Source organism: Trachemys scripta, chromosome 6 (assembly GCF_013100865.1).
Source record: "Trachemys scripta elegans isolate TJP31775 chromosome 6, CAS_Tse_1.0, whole genome shotgun sequence".
Taxonomy (NCBI): Eukaryota; Metazoa; Chordata; order Testudines; family Emydidae; genus Trachemys; species Trachemys scripta.
The window spans coordinates 94,310,758-94,331,014 of NC_048303.1; the positions used below are offsets into that span (position 1 = coordinate 94,310,758).

At 39.9% G+C, this 20,257-nt stretch overlaps 2 protein-coding genes across 7 annotated transcripts in view; both read right to left on the reverse strand.

Moving 5' to 3' along the window:
• CARNMT1 (carnosine N-methyltransferase 1) overlaps positions 1–2,351 on the reverse strand; it is a 39,817-nt gene extending 37,466 nt beyond the window's left edge. The window contains exon 1 of one of the 2 annotated variants that reach the window (XM_034773193.1): positions 1,916–2,349. In XM_034773193.1, the coding sequence (XP_034629084.1) occupies positions 1,916–2,298 (383 nt within the window). In that variant the 5' untranslated portion in view covers positions 2,299–2,349. Of the gene's footprint in view, positions 1–1,915 lie in introns of both variants that reach the window. The other variant, XM_034773194.1, reaches the window with a different exon arrangement.
• A 1,927-nt stretch (positions 2,352–4,278) lies between these two features.
• NMRK1 (nicotinamide riboside kinase 1) lies at positions 4,279–20,096 on the reverse strand. Of its 5 annotated transcripts, none has more exons than XM_034773198.1 (9): positions 19,833–20,096; positions 18,395–18,535; positions 18,191–18,251; positions 17,250–17,340; positions 16,189–16,237; positions 14,192–14,363; positions 14,014–14,085; positions 12,311–12,417; positions 4,279–5,676 (listed from the first exon to the last, which is right to left on the reverse strand). In XM_034773198.1, exons 3-9 carry the CDS (start codon positions 18,217–18,219, stop codon positions 5,525–5,527), a joined length of 672 nt encoding a protein of 223 aa, XP_034629089.1. In that variant the 5' UTR covers positions 18,220–18,251; positions 18,395–18,535; positions 19,833–20,096; the 3' UTR covers positions 4,279–5,524. The 5 variants fall into 5 exon arrangements, with proteins under 5 accessions (XP_034629089.1, XP_034629088.1, XP_034629086.1 ...); XM_034773197.1 differs by having other exon boundaries at positions 18,191–18,279; XM_034773199.1 differs by lacking the exon at positions 18,395–18,535 and adding an exon at positions 8,268–8,352 and having other exon boundaries at positions 5,537–5,676; positions 19,833–20,092.
• Between the last annotated feature and the right edge of the window lie 161 nt (positions 20,097–20,257).

A 20,257-nucleotide genomic window follows, 5' to 3' on the forward strand; every position in this document is an offset into this window, starting at 1 on the left:
TTTAAGAGGGCAATTTATCGAGTGATCCATCCCATCGTCCAGCCCCAGCTTCTGGCAGCCAGAGGTTCAGGGACACCCGGACCATGTGGTTGCATCCCTGACCATCTTGTCTAAAAGCCCTTGATGCACCTATCCTCCATGAACTTATCTAATTATTTTTGAACCCACTTATACTTTTGGCCTTCACAACATCTCCTGGCAACAAGCTACACAGGTTGACTGTGTGTTGTACAAATCTGCAGCTATTAATTTCACTGGGTGCCCCCTATTTCTTGTGTTACATGAAGGGATAAACAACACATCCTTATTCTCTTTCTCTACACCATTCATGATTTTAGATACCTCTATCGTATCTCTCTTCTAAACAGAACAGCCCCAGTTTTTTTTAATCTCTCCTCACAGGGAAGCTGTTCTATTCCCCTAATGATTTTGTTGCCCTTCTCTATACTTCTTCCACTTCTAATACATCTTTTTTGAGATGGGGTGACGAGAACTGCATGCAGTATTCAAGGCATACCACAGATTATGTTTTTATTTGTATATGTGCATATATATACACACACATATGGATATTTTCTGTCTTGTCATTTATCCCTTTCTTAATGGTTGCTAAGACAGTCATATAGACATTCAGTCCTCTGAATTAGAACTCACTTCATTCACAGTTTACATGGGTATCTAAAACCGCTCATTTAATATTTCTATATTCAAGCATTTAGATTGTTAAAGAGACACCCTTTAATTTCAATAACCTCGTAAGGTTTATAAAAATAAAGCTATTTGAAACATGTTTTATTGACACTAGTTATTAAATATGGGGTGCATTTCAACTCAATCTGGTTAAAGCTCTTTGAAAGGAATTGCAAAGGAGGTGGTCCTATAATTTAAAGATCATGTATGGCACCTAGCATTGTCCAAATGAGACAATTGCACTATAATGGCCCCAGCTGTTTACAATTGAAATATAAAAAATATAATGTGGAGCATAACATCCCAACTCTGTTTCATGTATTTAAACTTCCTAAAAGGTTCTAAAGTGACAGAACACATATGATTTCCAAGATAATGTCACAAGCATGGCTATAAACAGTTGCTTTCTCTAGATCAATTAGTTTTAACCAAAAATAAATGATGTTCTCCTCTGTTCTACACATTCGGTAGAACATTATTTTTGAGGCTTTCTACTCCAGCTTATTATTTTTTGAAGGGCCATAAAGCACTTTTCTGGTAGGAAAACAAGCTCAAAGTTAGTTATATCCTTCAATGTCAGTATTGAATACAATGCTGTTAACCGGCCTTGTTTTTGCAGCGTTTGCATAGTCTGTAAAGTTCAATCTCAACAGTCTAAAATAAATGTTCATTAATAATTATGTACTTTTACATTTATTATCCAAAACTCAATCAGGTTCATTTTAAAAACAGAAAAACGTACTGCTTACTTCATCTCCCCTAATTAAGCAACTTTGCCTTAAGAGGAAGATATGAAGACCCTTCAACACCACTTCAAGTATTTCTCCAGCTAACAAAGAACCAGCTTGACCAACATGCCCTGCTATCACTTCTGTACATGCACTCAGTTCCACTTCTAAATAATTTTGTATTTCCACAGTTATAAGAGAAAAACTAGAAAACTGTCATGGGGGGGGGAGGGAGGAGAGATGGGGAGCGCGCACACACACACCGGTGGCGGGGGTGCATGGGAGGAAATGGGCAGAAAGGTTACATAGGCAGTGATTTCCTGGCTCCACCTGGCTGGTTTCTTGGGGGCAGGGCAGGGGTAGACCCGGCCTGGGAATTGGGTAAGGGGGTCTCGTCTCTCAGCCTCAGGGGGAGCCAGCCAGGGTCGGGGTCTCTCGGGTTCAGGAAACCTGGGGGGAGGGGTCTCTAGTCTTCCGCGGAGCAGGGTGTCGGTTACCCATAGTATCGGAAGGCGTTGATGATTCTCCGGAAATGCTCCCCCTCCAGTCGCTCTTCCTCCTCCTCCTCCATCCTGCTCACCGTCCCCTGCTCCGGCTGCTTTCGCCTGAGCCGCTCGCTGCTGAACGGCACCTCCCCGTCGTCGCAGCCACCCCGGTCTCGCCACGGCCGCTGTTCCCCTCCATCCCCCTCCCAGTCCCCCTGCCGGCGCCCCCGGAGCATCGCCGTGACCGAGCTGTGTCCTCCTCGCCTCCGGGCCGCGGCTGCAGCGAGAGCTGCGCCTTCCAGGACAGGCCGCACGCGGCCGACAACTCCAACGCTTTCCCCGCCCGCTTCCGGCACGAGAGAGAGGCGCACGCGCCCCCCGAGTACTTGCTTCATATGACGCGAGGACACCGCCCTCCAACGGCGATATACAACGGGCACGGCCCGCGCAGCCGCAGAAGAGCCCGTCCGACCCCTCCTACCAGCCAGTGAATGATCGTGAGAAAATGCGGGAAGAGAAGAGTCAACGGCCTAACCACGAACTGTCGGGGGAGGGGGGGGGAGTGGGAGGTGTCTCCCCTCCCCTGGCAGGATCCAAATCTGCTTCTTCACCGTGTGGCATAGATACCGGGGGGGAGGGTCCCGTGCAGCCCTGGCCGTGAGTGGAGCCTGGCTGCAGCAGTAACGTTCTCACTGGCCAGAGCGTAGCACGGCCCGCCCCCAGGCAGGGGGAGGTAGGCGACAGCAGGGAGAGGGGCAGTAGTTTGTAACGGGGTGGGGGGAGAAGATGAGTCAAGGGTGGCTATTTTTCCATTGAAAAATATGTTTGAAGAGATGCCATACCGCTATGTAAAGGAATAGGGCACCAGGGGCAATTTCCCCCTCTCAGCAGGAGTGGCCAAGCCCTGGGAAAGAGCTTGGTTGGATAATCTAAGCCCTAGACCCAGAGCTACAGCCACTCTTTTCTTAACCTGGATACTCTATAATTTTTAAACATTAGCTCTAATAAAACATTTAAATCTGTATTTCAGTAACACATACATTGTGATAGGTACTATAACACTATTGGACTCTGCTCCTTTTTAACTCCAGGGCAAAGGTGCTGTTAATTGCACTGGAGGGAGTCCTGTCCTGGAGCTGGTGAGTGCTAAAGATGGGCCATAACACAAAAAAGTAAGAGCAGACAGTGTGTGAAGGAGAGTCATGATTATAATAGGTGGTAATGACGATGGTGAGGGGCAGCCACACTAAAGTCCAGCATCTCGTTTAGATGAAAATGAAGGATGCTTCTGGCCACTTGTTCTATTTTATATTAACTATTTTTTTAGCACCATAGGACTTGAGCTCCTGCAATAATACAGCAAAACACTACATGTTACACAAATGATAGTAAATGATACACAAATGATATCTTTTGGGATATTACTATAGCATAGATATATTTTAAAAATATATAAGAATATGCAGGAGTACAGAGGTGTCTAAATAAGATCCCTCAGACAGAGAAAATCTGAGAATAGAAGGCAGATAACTAACTGAGGTTGGAGTTATAAGGGTATCTGCGATAGATACTTTTTTTTCCTAAACTAGTGGCCCTCAACCTTTCCACACTACTGTACCACTTGCAGGAGTCTGCAATGTCTTATGTATCCCAAGTTTCACTTCACTTAACTACTTGTTTACACAATCAGACACAAACACTAAAGTGTCACAGAACACTATTACTGAAAAATTGCTTATTCTCATTTTTACCATATAATTATCAAAGCAATTGGAATATAAATATTCTTACATTTCAGTTTACAGTATACAGAGCAGTATAAACAAGTCATTGTCTGTATGAAGTTTCACTAGTTGTCTGTACTGACTTCGCTAGTTCTTTTTATGTAGCCTGTTGTAAAACTAGATAAATATCTAGGTGATTTGGTGTACCCCCTGAAAGATCTCTGCGTACCCCCAGGAATACGCAAACCCCGGTTAAGAACCACTGATCTATAGTAGAATACATTGTATTGTAAAGATATCTTTAAAATACAGCTCAAATCTATAGATGTATCAAGGATCATTGCTATTAAGGATTTAAAGTTAACTAACAGGTTATAACTATTTCTATATTACCTTCTCCAACCACTGTTAGGAATAGAACCCAAATCTCTAAGACAGATAAAATTGGGATTGTTACATTATAGTACAGTACTTATACCCCAGAGCCAGAGATAGAATCTAGGATTTCTGTGCATCAAAAATAAGAAGTTTCTGGCAAGTATCAGCTAGTTTAATACATACTTGCTTTGCTATCATGTTACTGCACACCTCCCTGCAAAATAAACATATTTTATATATATATTTAAAGCCATTTATTGTTCCTCCAAGCCATTTGAGAAAACACAATTAGAGTATATTTTATTTGTTGTATAAAATTGAGATACAGAAATTCACATTAAAAAGTATTTCATCTTAAACATATTTCTACATACACTTACACTGCTTCTGTTTTAGTAGATCACCACGAATATATTTTCTGCTTACTATTAACAGTAATAATATTGCATTCATGATCAGACAGTCAAGATGGCTACCATATTATAGTTGTCAGGCTAAAAATATCCAAACAAAAACACATTTCTGTGCTACCAAAATGCCTGAAAGTGAACAATACTAGAACTTTTAGGGCTGGAAGGACCCTGTAGTAGGTTACATGGTTTGCACCTTTGGTTTGAGTAGAATTAAGATATCTAGACAATCCTCAAAAGATAGTTTGTTTTCAAATAGTTTTAAGTCCTCCCTGTGTGTATTTATATATTTTTATATGACTGAGAAGCTGGTACTATTCCTTAGCTGATCTAAACCATATAATTTTTCTGTTCTCTAATCACATTTCTTTTTTTAATTTATTTATGATTAATGAGAATCTTATTCTTTCCTTCTTCTCTTTTGTACCATCTTTTGTGCATGTCAGCCAGAATCTTTTACAACTCAAAACCTTATTTTCCAGGCTGCACGTTTTTCATCCTGTTACTGTTAACACATCTGAACCACTATCAACCTCTCTTCTTATCCTACAACTCTTTCTAATAGCCTAGTAGTTGCTCTTCTATCTATATCCTTTCCATAGTGCCCCAAACAATACACAATACTCCAGCTGCATTCTAACAAGCACCATGTGAAAAAGGAAGAATTCTGTTTCTGTTCTCAAGTGCAATACCTCTATTTACATACTCCCAAAATGGCTTTTGCCTCTTTAACCACATCATGTCATTTAATACTCATATTTAATATCTTATGAGCTATTACTTCTATTTTTCCCTATATTACTAACGTGCAATCACTTTGCATTTGTGATTTTCAATTCCAAAAATATTTTACTTGCATATAAAATTGTGCACATAGTGTATACCTATGAAAGTATATTTATGAAATATCCAAGGCTATATTTCCATACATTAAAGTAATTTTCAAATTCCTTATATTACATGATTAAATATTAAATCAGGCTTAAAGTTTGTCACAGGGTTACAGATGCCACTCTGAGCAAGGCTATCACTTTAAAAATACTGCACTAGTCTACTGGATGACCTATACTGTTCATCAATATTTATAAGTCTAACAGAAATAGCAGTCACTACAGTACAATATGGATTTGTATAAACTGGTGTTTCGGATGTACATACAATAGATTGGGTGGATCACTTTGCCAGAAACCATAAAATTGACCCTGAATCCATACTGGAAAGAATTCCCACTTCTCACATGGTTTTGCTGTGACCTGCTCACCTTAAAAAAATAAAAGTAATGATATCAGTTCACAGATATTAGATGGCATCTACTATATGTCTAATCACAATTCTTGTCACCTACCTGAATCTCAAAATATGTTATTCTTTCCCTCTATGCTCAAATCTTGTCAAACCTCAATTTTTTTGCTCAAAGTAATGTTACCACTTTCTCTCAAAAACTTTCAAATATATTTCTTAACTCTGCAAAGTTATCCAGCAATTGATCTATCTGTTCCAGATATGAAGCAGTTGTAAAACAAGTGTTTACATTTAGTTTGTATATAATCTACATTAAGATACTAAACGTCTCTCATTCATGAGGATATGGCACATATACACAATATCATTGACTGTATTTTTAATTATTTTTCCATTTAATTTTTATTTTTCAATTAATGTTAACCTGCTTCACTGTGAATAGCTGGTATTTACGATGACCTTCTCTGCATGCCTTTTATGAATTCTATGTATTGGCACAAACCATAACCAGGAGTTTTGTTTGGCTGGGCTTTTGCTACCTCATTCTCCCCCCTCTCTTGTTTTATATATATTTTTAATAGTAAAGATCAGCCACAACTCTGTACCCAGTTATCTATATCATGTAGTGATGTATTTCAAAATTTAATTTAAAATTCAAATTGTAATGGATTTTGAGTTACAAAATAAACGTATAGACAGACCAGCGAGATCTATACATTCACTACACTGCATCAGTATCAAAGAGGTAGTAAAAGCATGGCACATGTTATACACCAGGGGTTCTCAAACTGGGGGTCGGGACCCCTCAGGGGGTCATGAGGTTATTACATGGGGGGTTGCGAGGTGTCAACCTCCACCCCAAACCCCGCTTTGCCTCCAGCATTTATAATGGTATTAAATATATAAAAAAGTGTTTTAAATTTATAAGGGGGGGGTTGCACTCAGAGGTTTGTTATGTGAAAGGGGTCACCAGTAAAAAAGTTTGAGAGCCACTGTTATACACAGTAGGAAGACCAGACTTATGGGATCAACTATTAAGACACAAGCTTTGCTTTTTCTTTCAGATAAATATGCACTGATTCTTCACTAGAGTTCTTTTTAAGAACCAGTGGACATATTCTTTGACAGACTCCAGTTAGCTTACTGCTGCAACTCATTTAACTACTGCTTAATTTAAAAGAAGAAGAAAAAAAAAAAAAAAGAGCTGTGTGTATGCTTCCTAATCTAAATAAACAAAAGGTGGGTTAACTAAAATTCCCTCTAATGATTGTGAAAATTCAGTAGAGAGAAGAAAATCACCCCAAACTGCAAACCAAATAGTGTGGAATAGGGGATTAGGAAAACCAGATTTATTAAATGTTCTGGTTCTTCAATATTTAAATCATTATTTGAGAGCCTTCCTGCACAGGCCTAATTGCTCCACTTAGGAAAAGCAGATGTTTGAGAATCTGGGGGAACATTGTAAAAAGGTTATTCCCAACATGCAAGCACCAACAAGAGAGAGCAGAGAGGTGATCTAAAATGATAAAATAACTCAGCCTTTCAGTGCGGTCAGAGAACCTGGTCAAAATCCAGCTTAAACAGAGTGCCATAAGGTCTCCGCTGACCAAGCAGCGCCAACATGAGCTCAGTTTTTAAAGTTTTACTTTAAAGCTCACCCATAGTAAGTGATTAGTATATTCTATTGCAGGGGTAGGCAAACTACGGCCCTTAGGCCAGATTGCCCACAAGTTCCCGCTGGGGAATGGGGTCTGGGGCGCTGGGACTCAGGCCGCAGCACACGGCTCAGCCCCATGTCAGGGCCGCAGCACACCACTCAGCCCTGCTCTGGCGTGCTGGGTCGGGGGCCACAGCACACGGCTCGGCCCTGTTCTGGCACTCCGTCCGGGGCGCTGGCTGCCAAAAGCCATGGCATGGCCCCACTCTGGCTCTTATGTGCTCCAATGGCCCCCTCCGGCACTCCAATTGGAGCTGCAGGGGCAGTACCTCTGGATAGGGTAGCGTGCAGAGCCTCCTGGCTGCGCCTCTGCATAGGAGCCAGAAAAGGGACATGCCACTGCTTCTGGGAGCCACTTGAGGTAAGCGCCGCTCGGAGCCTGCACCCCTGAGCCTCTCCTCATGCCCCAAACCCCTTTCCTAGCCCTGATCCTCCTCCTGCTCTCCAAACCCCTCGGTCCAAGCCCAGAGCACCCTCCTACACCCCAAATTCCTCAGCCCCCACCCCAGAGCCTACACCCCCTCCCACATCTCAATCCCAATTTTGTGAGCATTCATGGCCCACCATACAATTTCTATTCCCTGATGTGGCCCTCAGGCCAAAAAGTTTGCCCACCCATCCTTCTGTGGTATACCAATAGAGCAGGAAGGGCTAAGCAAATACTGGTGTACTTGTAATCTATGGTTCCAGAAAGTCCAAGTATTTTAGATCTAAGGTTCAGACCACAGCTACCCTTCTATTTTTTTAGCTTTTTGCTTCCTATTTAGACAAAATATAAGAGTTTGTAACACAGGACGTCAAATGCTAGGTATTTACATTATCCTTTAATATTGGCATAGATTTTTGTTAATGAGTTCCCTTATCCTGTTCCAATTTCCCATAAGATGACTTACTTTTTCCATGTTTCTAGCTCCCGTACTATATCATTATAAACATATGAAAAGAGGTCTTCCTCAGATTTTGTTCCATCCAAATAAACTGAGAAAGAAGGGGAGAGAAAAGTGGTCACAATATTACTAATTAAACTATAACTTCCTATAAATTTGTATAGGACCCAGCAAAATCCCAAATGGCGTCTGTAGGTGCTATCACAATAGAAATCAAGAATACTTCCTTTCCTCTCCCAATATCGCTTAAATAGAAGTCTATAAATAAGGGATCGATCCACCCAAAAATACCAGATTCTTTTTAAAAAAATACATAGTCCATAGATGTCCCAAAAGGACAGAAATCCTAGTTCTATGATAAGCTGAGAAATTCAGCAGAAATTTTCCCCTGTAAGGGAAAGCCCCTCGGTGAAGGAGGTTGGAAACCATTACTGCCAGAATTTGTACAGCCAACCAGAAAGTGGAGAGTTAATGCAAATTAATATTCTTCTGTGGCCCACTATGTATGTAATCTTTAGGACCTCCAGCTAGGTTGTAATAACTCTCCTAATGGGAAGAGGATACGATGATGAATGTGCTGTAATCTCTAATACTCCTGGTTGTTTAGGTTAAAAATATATATTTACTTTATTTAATTATTTGAGCGGGGCAAAGACAGATTCTTTGTGCTATGCATGCTCTTTTATTACTTTCCCCATCCCTAAAGGAAATAATGACAAACACGACAAAACTGTTTTCCCTACCTAACTATAAATATGGATTGGTTGTTGAAGTCCAGGTCTATATTAGAAAAGTATAGATATATTGGCAGATCCCCCTAGTGTGGACGCACCCTATTAAACTGGCAAAAAAGTGCTTATCCCAGCAAAAACACTTATGTCAATATAATGGTCTACCTGCAAAAGCCCCAGTGTATAGAAACACTGCAAAAAGAAAAATCAAGTCACACCCCCAACTGACATTGCTATCCCAGCAAAAAAAATTCTAATGTAGATCTGACTTGAGGAAAAGTTGGATATGGCTCCTTCATTGTTCCTTTTTGCAGGACTGACATTTATTCTGTCATTAAAAAAAAAAATAATAATAAAATCCTCACCAGACAGAGTATTTGAGAGATTTTGAGAATGCTGATTTGAGTCTCTCAGCATCCTCTGCAGCCCTCTGTTATCTGAACATGTCAAATTTCACTCTAAACAGGGTTTGTTCTGGACAGTATATGGATGAGAACCCTCTGAGGAACAAGAAACACTCCCACTTCAGCCAATACAATACTAGGCAATTCTTCAGCATAGCGTTAAGAGGGCAAGAGGATCAACAACGAAAGGCTGGGATTGCTGCGGACAATATCGTACACACAGGGTTCCTAAATTATCAGGGCTTTGGGCACCACTAGCTTAATTTCAAACAATTGAACCTCATTTTCTCAGATTGCTGAGTAAGAACACATGTTGTAGGTAGTTATTTAATAAATTCTTCCATTCATCTGGAACCCTACATTCATTCTCCTCTTCTGTTTTCCATAAAAGATCCAGATTTCTGGAAATAGTCCAGCATCCCCTAACTACAGAGTGGGGATGTCAGTCTCCCTGGGCACAAGATACAGGTTTCTACTCAGTTTCATAGTTAAACCAAAAAAAACGAAGTCCCATAATTCAGCCTCTCATTCAAGAGAAAAGAGCAGCACTCCCAAAAAGGAACACAAGAAAGCAGATTCTCCAAGGGTTAAAAAAACGATACTACAGACAGAGTAAAAGGTTTTTTTTCACTTTTAAACAACAAGCTTTAAATACAACAGCTAGCCCAGTTTTGTTGTCTTTTTTAAATAAAAAAGCAAAGATTCTTTGAGGCAATAAAAATGGAATAAACCATTCCCAGAGAGTAGTTACCAATGGTACACAGTCATGCCGGAAGGGCATAACAAGTGGGGTCCCTCAAGGATCAGTTCTGGGTCCGGTTCTGTTCAATATCTTCATCATAATTTAGATAATTGCGTAGAGAGTACACTTATAAAATCTGCGGACGATACCAAGCTGGGAGGGGTTGCAAGTGCTTTGGAGGATAGGATTAAAATTCAAAATGATCTGAACAAACTGGAGAAATGGTCTGAAGTATTGAATTTCATCCAATTTAAGGACAAATGCAAAGTACTCCATTTAGGAAGGAACAATCAGTTACACACATACAAAATGGGAGATGACTGCTTAGGAAGGAGTACTGTGGAAAGGGATCTGGGGGTCATCGTGGACCACAAGCTAAATATGAGTCAACAATGTAACGCTGTTGCAAAAAAAAGCGAACATTATTCTGGGATGTATTAGCAAGAGTATTGTAAGCAAGACACAAGAAGTAATTTTTCCACTCTACTCTGTGCTGATTAGGTCTGAACTGGAGTACTGTGTCCAGTTCTGGGCACCACATTTCAGGAAGGATGAGGACAAATTGGAGAGATCTACAGAAGAGCAACAAAAATGATTAAAGGTCTAGAAAACATGACCTATGAGAGAAGACTGAAAAAATTTGGGTTTGTTTAGTCTGGAAAAAAGACAGAGGGGACATAACAGTTTTCAAGTATGTAAAAGGATGTTACAAGGAGGAGGAAGAAAAATTGTTGTTGTTAACCTCTGAAGATCAGACAAGAAGCAATGGGCTTAAATTGCAGCAAGGGAGGTTTAGGTTGGCCATTAGGAAAAACTTCCTAACTGTCAGGGTGGTTAAGCACCGGAATAAATTGCCTAGGGAGGTTGTGAAGTCTCCATCATTGGAGATTTTTAAGAGCAGATTAGACAAACACCTGTCAGGAATGGTCTAGATAATACTTAGTCCTGCCACAAGTGCAGGGGACTGGATTAGATTACCTGTCGAGGTCCCTTCCAGTTCTATGATTTTATCTGTAAATCATCAGGAGGGGTTACTTCTAACAGGGCCCCAACTAAAGATTATGTATGACTATGAGTCCCATAATTCCAGTATAATCCATTTGAAAGTGACCCAAAGGAACAACTATTTCTGAATATCAGAGGGGTAGCCGTGTTAGTCTGAATCTGAAAAAAGCAACAGAGGGTCCTGTGGCACCTTTAAGACTAACAGAGTCTTAAAGGTGCCACAGGACCCTCTGTTGCTTTTAACTATTTCTGAGATGATCCTTCAAGGCTTTTTTTTTTTTTTTTAAAGGCAGTTTCTATTCCCTCCCCCATCCCATCTCTCACACGCTCACTGATTTTGAAACATGTGCTTCAGCTAATTCACACATTGATTTTGGCACAGTTCATCATAGTAGAGAGCCTGTAAGAGGCTCTATATACACCCGATACACAGGGCCTTGCACTCTCTCTTGCCACGGGGGTAAATTTCACCATTAACCTTTTCGATAAATATAAATCTTTAGTATGATATTGATCAATAAAAGAAAAGAATTTAACACCTGATCATGAACAGTATTGAGCATGTCTAACTGCCATTCAAAACAAGCTGAAGGTGCTCAATGCCCATCGCCTTGCAGGAAGTGCTCTTCATGTTGCAGGATCAGGCTCTAACAGCATTATTAGTTTGGCATTATGCAAACTTCCCTACATAGCTCCACCAAAGCACCCAAAATCCTGACATGTCTCATGTCAGACTGTGTAGTGCCTTAGCAATGTGTACAACTTGGAGGAATCTATTAAACTTATTCCATCTAAGATCTAAATCAGGATTGTAAGCCACATTCTAATGCATCAACCCAATGAGCCATATAACTCCCCAGAATTTTTCTAGTTAACCACACACACACACACACACACACACACACACACACACACACTGGTTTGTCACATGGAGTTTAGGAATCACTAGTGAAGGTGACTAATACATTTTTGTTTATTCCTATAACTCACAAAGGTGGGTAATCTCTACAAGATTTTCTTGCATGAAGATCACTTATCTATGAGCAGACAATAAATGCATTTAACACCGCTGCATAAATGCCAAAAAAATTCTGGAAAAATAGAGTGATTTGCAAAAATCACTACTTTTAATAATTTTTATATATTTAAAGATTATGTATACCATACCGATATTATTTTTATTTTCTTCCATTTCCCTTTTATGTTTCAGATACATAGGCCATACGTGTCCATCGAAGTATCCTGGTGGATCTGCCGGTTGATAAACTCTGGTACTACAGAAAAACAGATTTGCTTTCCTGTGCAAGTTTTACATTTTTTTTCCTGGTGTGCACTCATATACTCTTCATTGTTTATTTAGTAAGAATATCTATCCAAAATAGCAAGAGAGGGAGGCCATCTGCTGGTCACAGCACAGGAGACTCCTTAGTTATAACAGGATATAGCATATTGCCCAAGTGACCTCCATCAAATCACCTATTTCTGCCTATCATTTCAACTACAAACTGGATAAGAGCAGATTCTTATTGAAACGATGTTGCATCATAATTAAAATTCATTGCATAAGTAAGTTACATAAGAATAGCCAAAATACATTGCTATCACAGATATTTTTCACATTGGTCTAAATTCTGAGAAGTGACTAGCGATTTTGGTTGCTCAACTTGCAATACCTTAGAGCACTGGCTCTCAACCTTTCCAGACTACTATGCCCCTCTCAGGAATCTGATTTGTCTTGCGTACCCCAAATTTCACCTCACTTAAAGACAACTTGGACTTGCTTACAAAATCAGACATAAAACAATAAAAAAAAGTGTCACAGCACACTATGACTGAAAAATTGCTTACTTTCTCTTTTTAACTGTTATAAAATTCATCAATTGGAATATAAATATTGTACTTACATTTCAGTGTATAGTATACAGAGCGGTATAAACAAGTCATTGTCTGTATGAAATTTTAGTTTGTACTGACTTTGCTAGTGTTTTTTATGTAGTCTGTTATACAACTAGGCAAATCTCTAGATGAGGTGATGTACCTCCTGGAAGACCTCTGCGTACCCCTGATTGAGAACAACTGCCTTAGAGGGTCTGATTTTCAGAAGCGCTGAGTATCCACCTTTTGATGATTTAACTCCTTTAAGGTCTCTTAAACTGGGCTCCTAGAAAGAAAGGCACCAAAAATCTACTAGTCACTTTTCAAAACATAGGCCATTATGAATATGGGAATTCTGCAATCAGTGAACCAGATTCTGACCTTAGCTACATTTGTGTCATTCTAGAATAAAGTCATCAACACCAGATTTGCAACAGTAACTGAAGGCAGAAAGGGGCCAATATCTAACTCAAATAATACGCAATGTAAATGCATGTCAACTCTGCCACTGAACAGCATTGTGGTGGCACAGCTTCTTGTAGCTGCAAGAGTAAACACTGTTTCTGTCCCCTCTTAAACAATGCTTAAGTGCAACTGTACTGTAATTAACCTATATTTTAAGTTCCTTGGACAAGGAGCTTTTTTCTTTGTGTCTGTACATTGGCAGTCTGAACAGTGATTGGTGTCCCCATGCACAACTACAATATGAATAATAAACAAGGGATGGATCTATACATTTGAGGGTTACAGATGCTGTTTGAACATCCCTGGGAACCACAAAGGCTCTACCCTCAGGGATGGAATAGTAACAAGGCGAAGCTCACTACCTCAGCAATAGCAAGATCACAAGAAGGGACTGAGGAGAGTCAGCAGACTCTGCTCTGAGTTGTTACAGTTGGTAGATGTGTGAGAACACATTGACATACAGGAACCTTTCTGTCGTACGGGTACTAGGGCATGGTAATCTGCAGTGAGCAATAATTTTAAAACATTACCTCCGTCTCCTCTTGCATTCTTCATATGGAATGGTCAGAAAATATCTTCTATCCCATACTTCATTAAGAGGCCTAAGATGACAGCATGTTTAGTCATTTTGTTTCCTTATTCACGCCCCCATTCACAGTTTATATTAACGTGACATTTTAAAGTTATTTGTAAGGTAGTGTTGCTTACTCATAGTTATACAGAAGAAAACCTTCAGCTATTAAAATGTGAACTTCTTCTGTACTTTTCAGATTGACAGGTGTACTCTTTGATTCTGCTGTTGAGACAGAAGAGCCTGTTGGGTTTTTCATCCATGAGTGTATGCTTGTCACCATTTCCTCCATATAAAGGGCATCAGGTACTAGAAAAGACATAAAAGGTTAAGTTAACATGTTTTTGTTTTGGCTTTTAATTTTTGCATTATTTCTGAGTTAAGTAGAAACCCTGTCAAATAGTTTAAGATCTAAATGTAGGTGTTAAGTAAAAGAAGCAGGGTTAATTTAAAAGAAATGGAAATTTAAATGTTAACATTCCCATTTACTGCTGGAACCTAAAACAACAACACTGAATTTGGGCATGTGAACCAGAATGTCCAGCTGATTCATCTAGTTTCATTGTCCAAACTGAGTGAAGTTCAAAAGTTGAACTGAAAGTTACATAGCTGATGAATGTTGGTAGTAAACACAAAATTAATGTGTGGCTAATGTTATAAATAGCCAGGTATTAAAGGAAATCTTAGATCAGCTGCAGGATTTAAACTGGAGGTTTATAATTAGAGATGGCCTGATGGCTAGCCTAGAATTTAAAGTTTAGATCCAGATCTCAAATTGCAATTTGGACTCATTTTTAGTTATAATTTGCAACACATTTGGTCTGTAGTACAGTCCTGAACTCAATGAGACTTCTTGCATGAGGAAAAAGGTTGAAACTTGGATCTGATCTTGCTTGATTTAGGATCTGATTCTGGGAGGTGCTAAGCAGCCTTGATTCTCAGTGACTTCACATCAGGAGTTGAGGATGTTACAGGAAGTGCTCAGAACCTCCCAGGACATGTCATGAGGTGCAACTCTACAAAGGGAGAAAAAGGGACAACTATTTAAATTAAATTTCACTATTTGCTAATAGATAACTTTCTGTATTACATCTGATTTCATTTTACTGGCCTGGAATCGAAATATAACTACCAATCACTTCAAGGGGGTCAGAATTTCACCTCTGGAATGCAGTTTTCTCTAAGTTACTGTCAAACAAGAATAAGATATTAATATCTATAGTTTAATTATTTGGTTTTAAGGTGAATATTGCTCGTTATGGGCCAGATTCTGATACTCATGTTGACAACATACTCCACAAGTAGCCCTATTAAGTTAGTGGGGCTATTTGTGAAGCAAGAGGCTACCCAAAATGAGTAAGAGTGCCAGAATATGGCCCTAAATGACCAAACAAAAATAAACATTTAACACTGTAAAATGGTATAATTGGCATTAGGTTTGAAATCACAATTACTAACGCTGTTCAGAAAAGTCTTAATATTGACAGGTTAATAAATTGACAAGGTTTCACTATAAGCAACAGACAGTTGGCTGCGTCATGCCCCATAATTTAGAAGACCAAGAATAGAGAGAATAAAGTCTGTTGCAGACAGTTTGTTTAACTAGACTCTAGAAAAGGAAAGCACTGGATGAAGCAGTCTGGAGACCAACCTCCTCAGAACTTTAGATACATGCTGTCACCAGAAGAAATGTTCATAATATCCTCTGCTAAGTGAGAGCTGTTTCTGGAGAAACAGAAAGGGCTAGCTAATTTGCAAAACAGACAGATATAAAAAGTCAGTGATAAATGCAGGAAGTTAAAATATTATTGCTATTCCATAGTAATGGTATTGTGTAATAGTCAAATAAAGGTATGTTATATTAAACTGTCCAGTATAATGATGATGAACTTTTAAAAAAACTGACTTTCTGTTAAACCAACATCCTGAAAAAATCCTCTATCGAATTACGTTTGCTTTATTTTTTTTGCCAGACACACCCCACTAACCATTTAAAAAAAAAAAAAAAAACAAAGCAAAACACTGTCCCCATTGATGACTGCATTGATCCAAAAGAAACAGAAGCTAAAGTTAATAAATTACAGCTGACATTTCAATATATAATGTTCACAAGCAATATTCCCAATTTACTAACCATCATATTGCTTAAATCCATGTTCATCTATCTCTACTTCACATTCTGGCTAGAGAGAAAAAAAAATAGGCAGTTATCAGGTCAAATGGCAATAGTAACCCTATTACTCTGAATTCACTTGTGTAGTATTCATGGTGGGGATAGGTAGAAGGTTGGAAGGCCAGTGTGAATGGCGTAGGGGGAAGGTTTAGGTTGCCAGGATATGAAGCAGAAAATGTAACATGGGCAGGGGGAGAAACAGGAAGCCAAAGAAGCATGTAGAGTAGGGGAAGACAGTGGTAGAATATCCACAGTGTTTTTCATAAACAGTGGATTGCAACATAGCAGGAGTGTTGCCCCCGCCCGCCCCAATTTAATCTTGATGTATCACTACGGTCCCCCCAAATTACTTTTCAAATAAAATATATTTTTTCCCCTCATCCCCCCGAAATAGTACCATCCAGGTAAAATTATTTACTAATCTACTGAAATTGATATTGATAATATATTACATATTATATAAACACAAGCATCTCTGGATTTTAATATTAACTTCTGAATAAACTACAGGTTCACTCGAGAACAATAACCACATCAGGAACAAGAACAGGCCCTTCTCACTCTCATAGATACAGAAACAGTTATGCTTTTGCATTTTTTTAAGATAGGAAAAAAAAGCAACACTATTTAATTTTTTGTTGCTATTTTGTTTCTATTTGTTGTTTTCTATCTAGATTTAAAAATAAACTGCAAAAATAATATGAATTGCAGTAGCATGAAGCATTCCCTGAAATGCATCCGTTTCTCTACTAACCTTTAAATATAATATCAGAGGATGCAGTGCGATGATTATTCTGTTGTTCATGTTCCTAATCTTTTTTGGCAACTGAAAGCTTTAACATTATTATAGCATTCTTAATTGTATTTCCCTCTCTTCCAGATAACAGTTTATATTGACTCTATGAACAGGATTCATTTTAAATTGTCACATACTGGTAGATCAAGAAAAAATAATATAGTCTTGCAGGAACTACATTTAAAGTCTACTTTTATGTATGAAGTCGTTCCATCAACTCAGTTACCTTAAAGAAGTCATCTTGAGAGAGTATACTGCAGTTTGGAAGCTGTTTCCTAAGTCGTTTTGCCAGTGTTGTTTTCCCCCCATTTGTCACACTGACTTTGAAAATGGAATAAACAATGTGTCAGGTCAAAAATAATGAACAACATAGGAGTGCAATTTGCGTTAGCAAAAAGGCAATTACAAAAAGTTAATTTTATTCAGAATATTAAGTACTGTTTGCAGTTTCCTAACATTTGTTTGGAAAATACTTAGTCCTGCCATGAGTACAGGGGACTGAACTAGATGCCCTCGAGGTCCCTTCCAGTCCTATGATACTATCTTTTAACTCATTTTAGTCAGCTTATATGACAATGGAAAAGAGGAAGACTAGAGTTGATGTCTGAAAGGGTCAATCTATGGTGGAGGGTGGAAAAAGTTATCAAAAAATTAAACCAGTGGCATAGCTAGGAGTGGAAATTTGTGTGGGCCCTGACTTTCAGGTGGATGGGCAATGACAGACTGTACTAGCTCAGCTTCTCCTCCAATGCCACACCCTCTTCCTAGCCCTGGTACCCCCAGACACAATACTTCACCTGCCAAGCTGGGCACACGCATGGGGCAGCTCAGAAAATGGCAAGGCAGAGCTCTGGGAGCTCTGAAGGGTGGGTGCATAGCTCCGTCCTGGATTTCAGGTGCCAGAGTGATGCTCCGGGGTACTGTGGCAGCACTATACCCCTGCTCAGATTTGGGTGGGCCTGGATGCTTACGGCCCATCCAAGTCCATCTGTGGCTACGCCCCTGAATTAAATACAATTGACAATACAATATTAAACTTAAGTTTTTAATTACTTAAAAAAAAAAAAGACAGCTATATTCACACTCAGGGATTGTTAGATCACAATATGGAGTTTGAGGCAATCTTACATTTTCGTTTTAACAGAGACTGAACTTGTTTGCACTTACCCTCCAAGTCCAATGACTAACACCTTCATAATTTGTGTTCTATCCAGTTCCCTTCTTTCCACTGTTTAAAATAAGAACAATGAACAAACCTGTTTGGACAATGACAAAATCAGCTGCTACACAGGAAAATACCAATTACCACAAAAGGCCTTTTAAAGGTTTTCAACCTTTACCACTTTTATTCAACTGTCTTCACAGTCTTACCATGAGGGTTCCTTTAAGATCCAACCCTGCAATTGCTTATTACCAAGCATAGTTCTTACTATCATGAGCAGTCCCATTGCAGAAAACAGGACTACTTAGTGCAATAGTAAAGTGTTTGCAGATTCAGCCCTTGAAAGTAACCTAGGAAAAAGGGGAGAAATGAGTGTGTGTCTTGTTTTGTTTCAAGGTTTCTTCTAGGAACTTCCTTTTCTGCTTTTATTTTTTATTTTTAACATTACAGTATCATGAATCTCAGATTTTGTCTTTCTAATTTTTGGAGGATTGTTTTGGACACTGAGAAGTGTTCCTTGGGCACTGTGACACTTTGGGGGTTTACTCAGACCGAATTCTTCCATCAACCTAGCTACCATTTCTTGGGAAGGTGGATTACTTATGCCAAGGGGAGGAGGTCCTATCTACACAGAAGCACTGCAGTAATGCAGCCATGCACTGTAGCATTTTAACTGTAGACAAGCCCTTAGCAAATGACAAATATTTTATAATGAAGATCAATAAAGGTTTTTCAGTGCAGCTAAGCTCTGACTCAAAAAGAAACACTAGCTGACAAGTCAAATACCATCTACACAGCTGAAGAACTTTGAACTCATTAACTTATGTCACTGTCTGTATCAAATATAGTCACAATTTAAGGGAAGGATTCCAGAGTAAATAAAGCAGGCACCTTTATTTGTGAATGTGTGAAAAATAAAGAAAAGTGGAAACCAGTTGGTAGTAAAATATTTTGTTTGCAGTGTAATTGTAGCCATGTTGGTCACAGGATAACAGAGACACAAGGTTGGTGAGGTAATATCTTCTATTGGACCAACTTTTGTTCGTGAGACACACATTTTCGAGGTAAACACACATTTTCGTTGTGTAAACTTCAACGCTTGTCTCTTTCGCCAACAGAAGTTGGACAAATAAAAAATTTACAAATATACCATCTTATTGCAGATAGTAAAGTTATCATCAAGCTTATCATGAGCAGCCTACAATGCCAAACATTGAGGCACCAATCCTCCCAACACAGATGTACAGAATTAGTACTTTAATTTTGCATTTCTTAATTTTTCAGCTGCAATTTTTAATTATGTCACTTCAAACTACTGGTATATGTAAAGTATTTGCACAAATGACTTGAAGTGGCAAATCACACACACACACACACACACACACGTGTAAGGAAATGCACAGAAAAATAAGGTTCCGAGAGAATTTTCAACTTTATCTGCCAACTTGGCAGCAGTCACTAGCCGGTGCGTGATTCCATTAACTGGCATAAGGACAGTATTCGCAAATATGCCCTACAAAATACGTAAGAAGTGCATTTGAACTAAGTGAACGGCGCTGCTGGAGCCGTGGCTCGGATTTCATGCGATGTTAGGGTGTATCGGTGGCACCGCGGCGCTATGAACAGGTCCAAGGCGACCCACGTTACCTGAGCTGCCGAGGCCTCTGTCGTCGCTTGCCCAGGCCGGTGGACTGCACTGCAAGCCTACGCAGCGAAAGCACCGATTATCAAGCCAGGTCACTCGCTCCCCCGGCCACGGACCGACGCACAGCGGAGCCCTGCCCCATCAGCGGGTACGCACCTCCCGCACAGAGGCTACATCGTAGGCCGGAGGACGAGCGCTCAGGAGCCCTTGCGCGCGGAGACAGGCAGCAGCCTGCTCGGCCCGCCCCGTCCTGTCCCATTGACCGTCGGGATTGGCCGGCTCCAGCTCCAGCGCTCAGGAAGCGCCCGGCCCACGCCAGGGTCGGAGAGGGGAGGGGGAGCCGCCCGCCTGGCGCCACGCGCGCGGAGATTGGTTGCCTCGCGCTCCCGGGTTCACCCCTGCAGCCCCGCTTTGCGCCTGGTCCCGC

Excerpts from the sequence above, each read along its gene's own strand:
- NMRK1 (XM_034773195.1), bottom strand. The coding sequence starts at position 18,219 with ATGAAGGTGTTAGTCATTGGACTTGGAGG. Across the intron at positions 14,364-16,188 it reads TGGATTTAAGCAATATGATG|TACCTGATGCCCTTTATATG; the intron begins GTTAGTAAATTG and ends TGTCTTTTCTAG. Across the intron at positions 5,677-12,310 it reads AGAAAATAAAAATAATATCG|GTGAGCAGGTCACAGCAAAA; the intron begins GTATGGTATACA and ends TATTTTTTTAAG.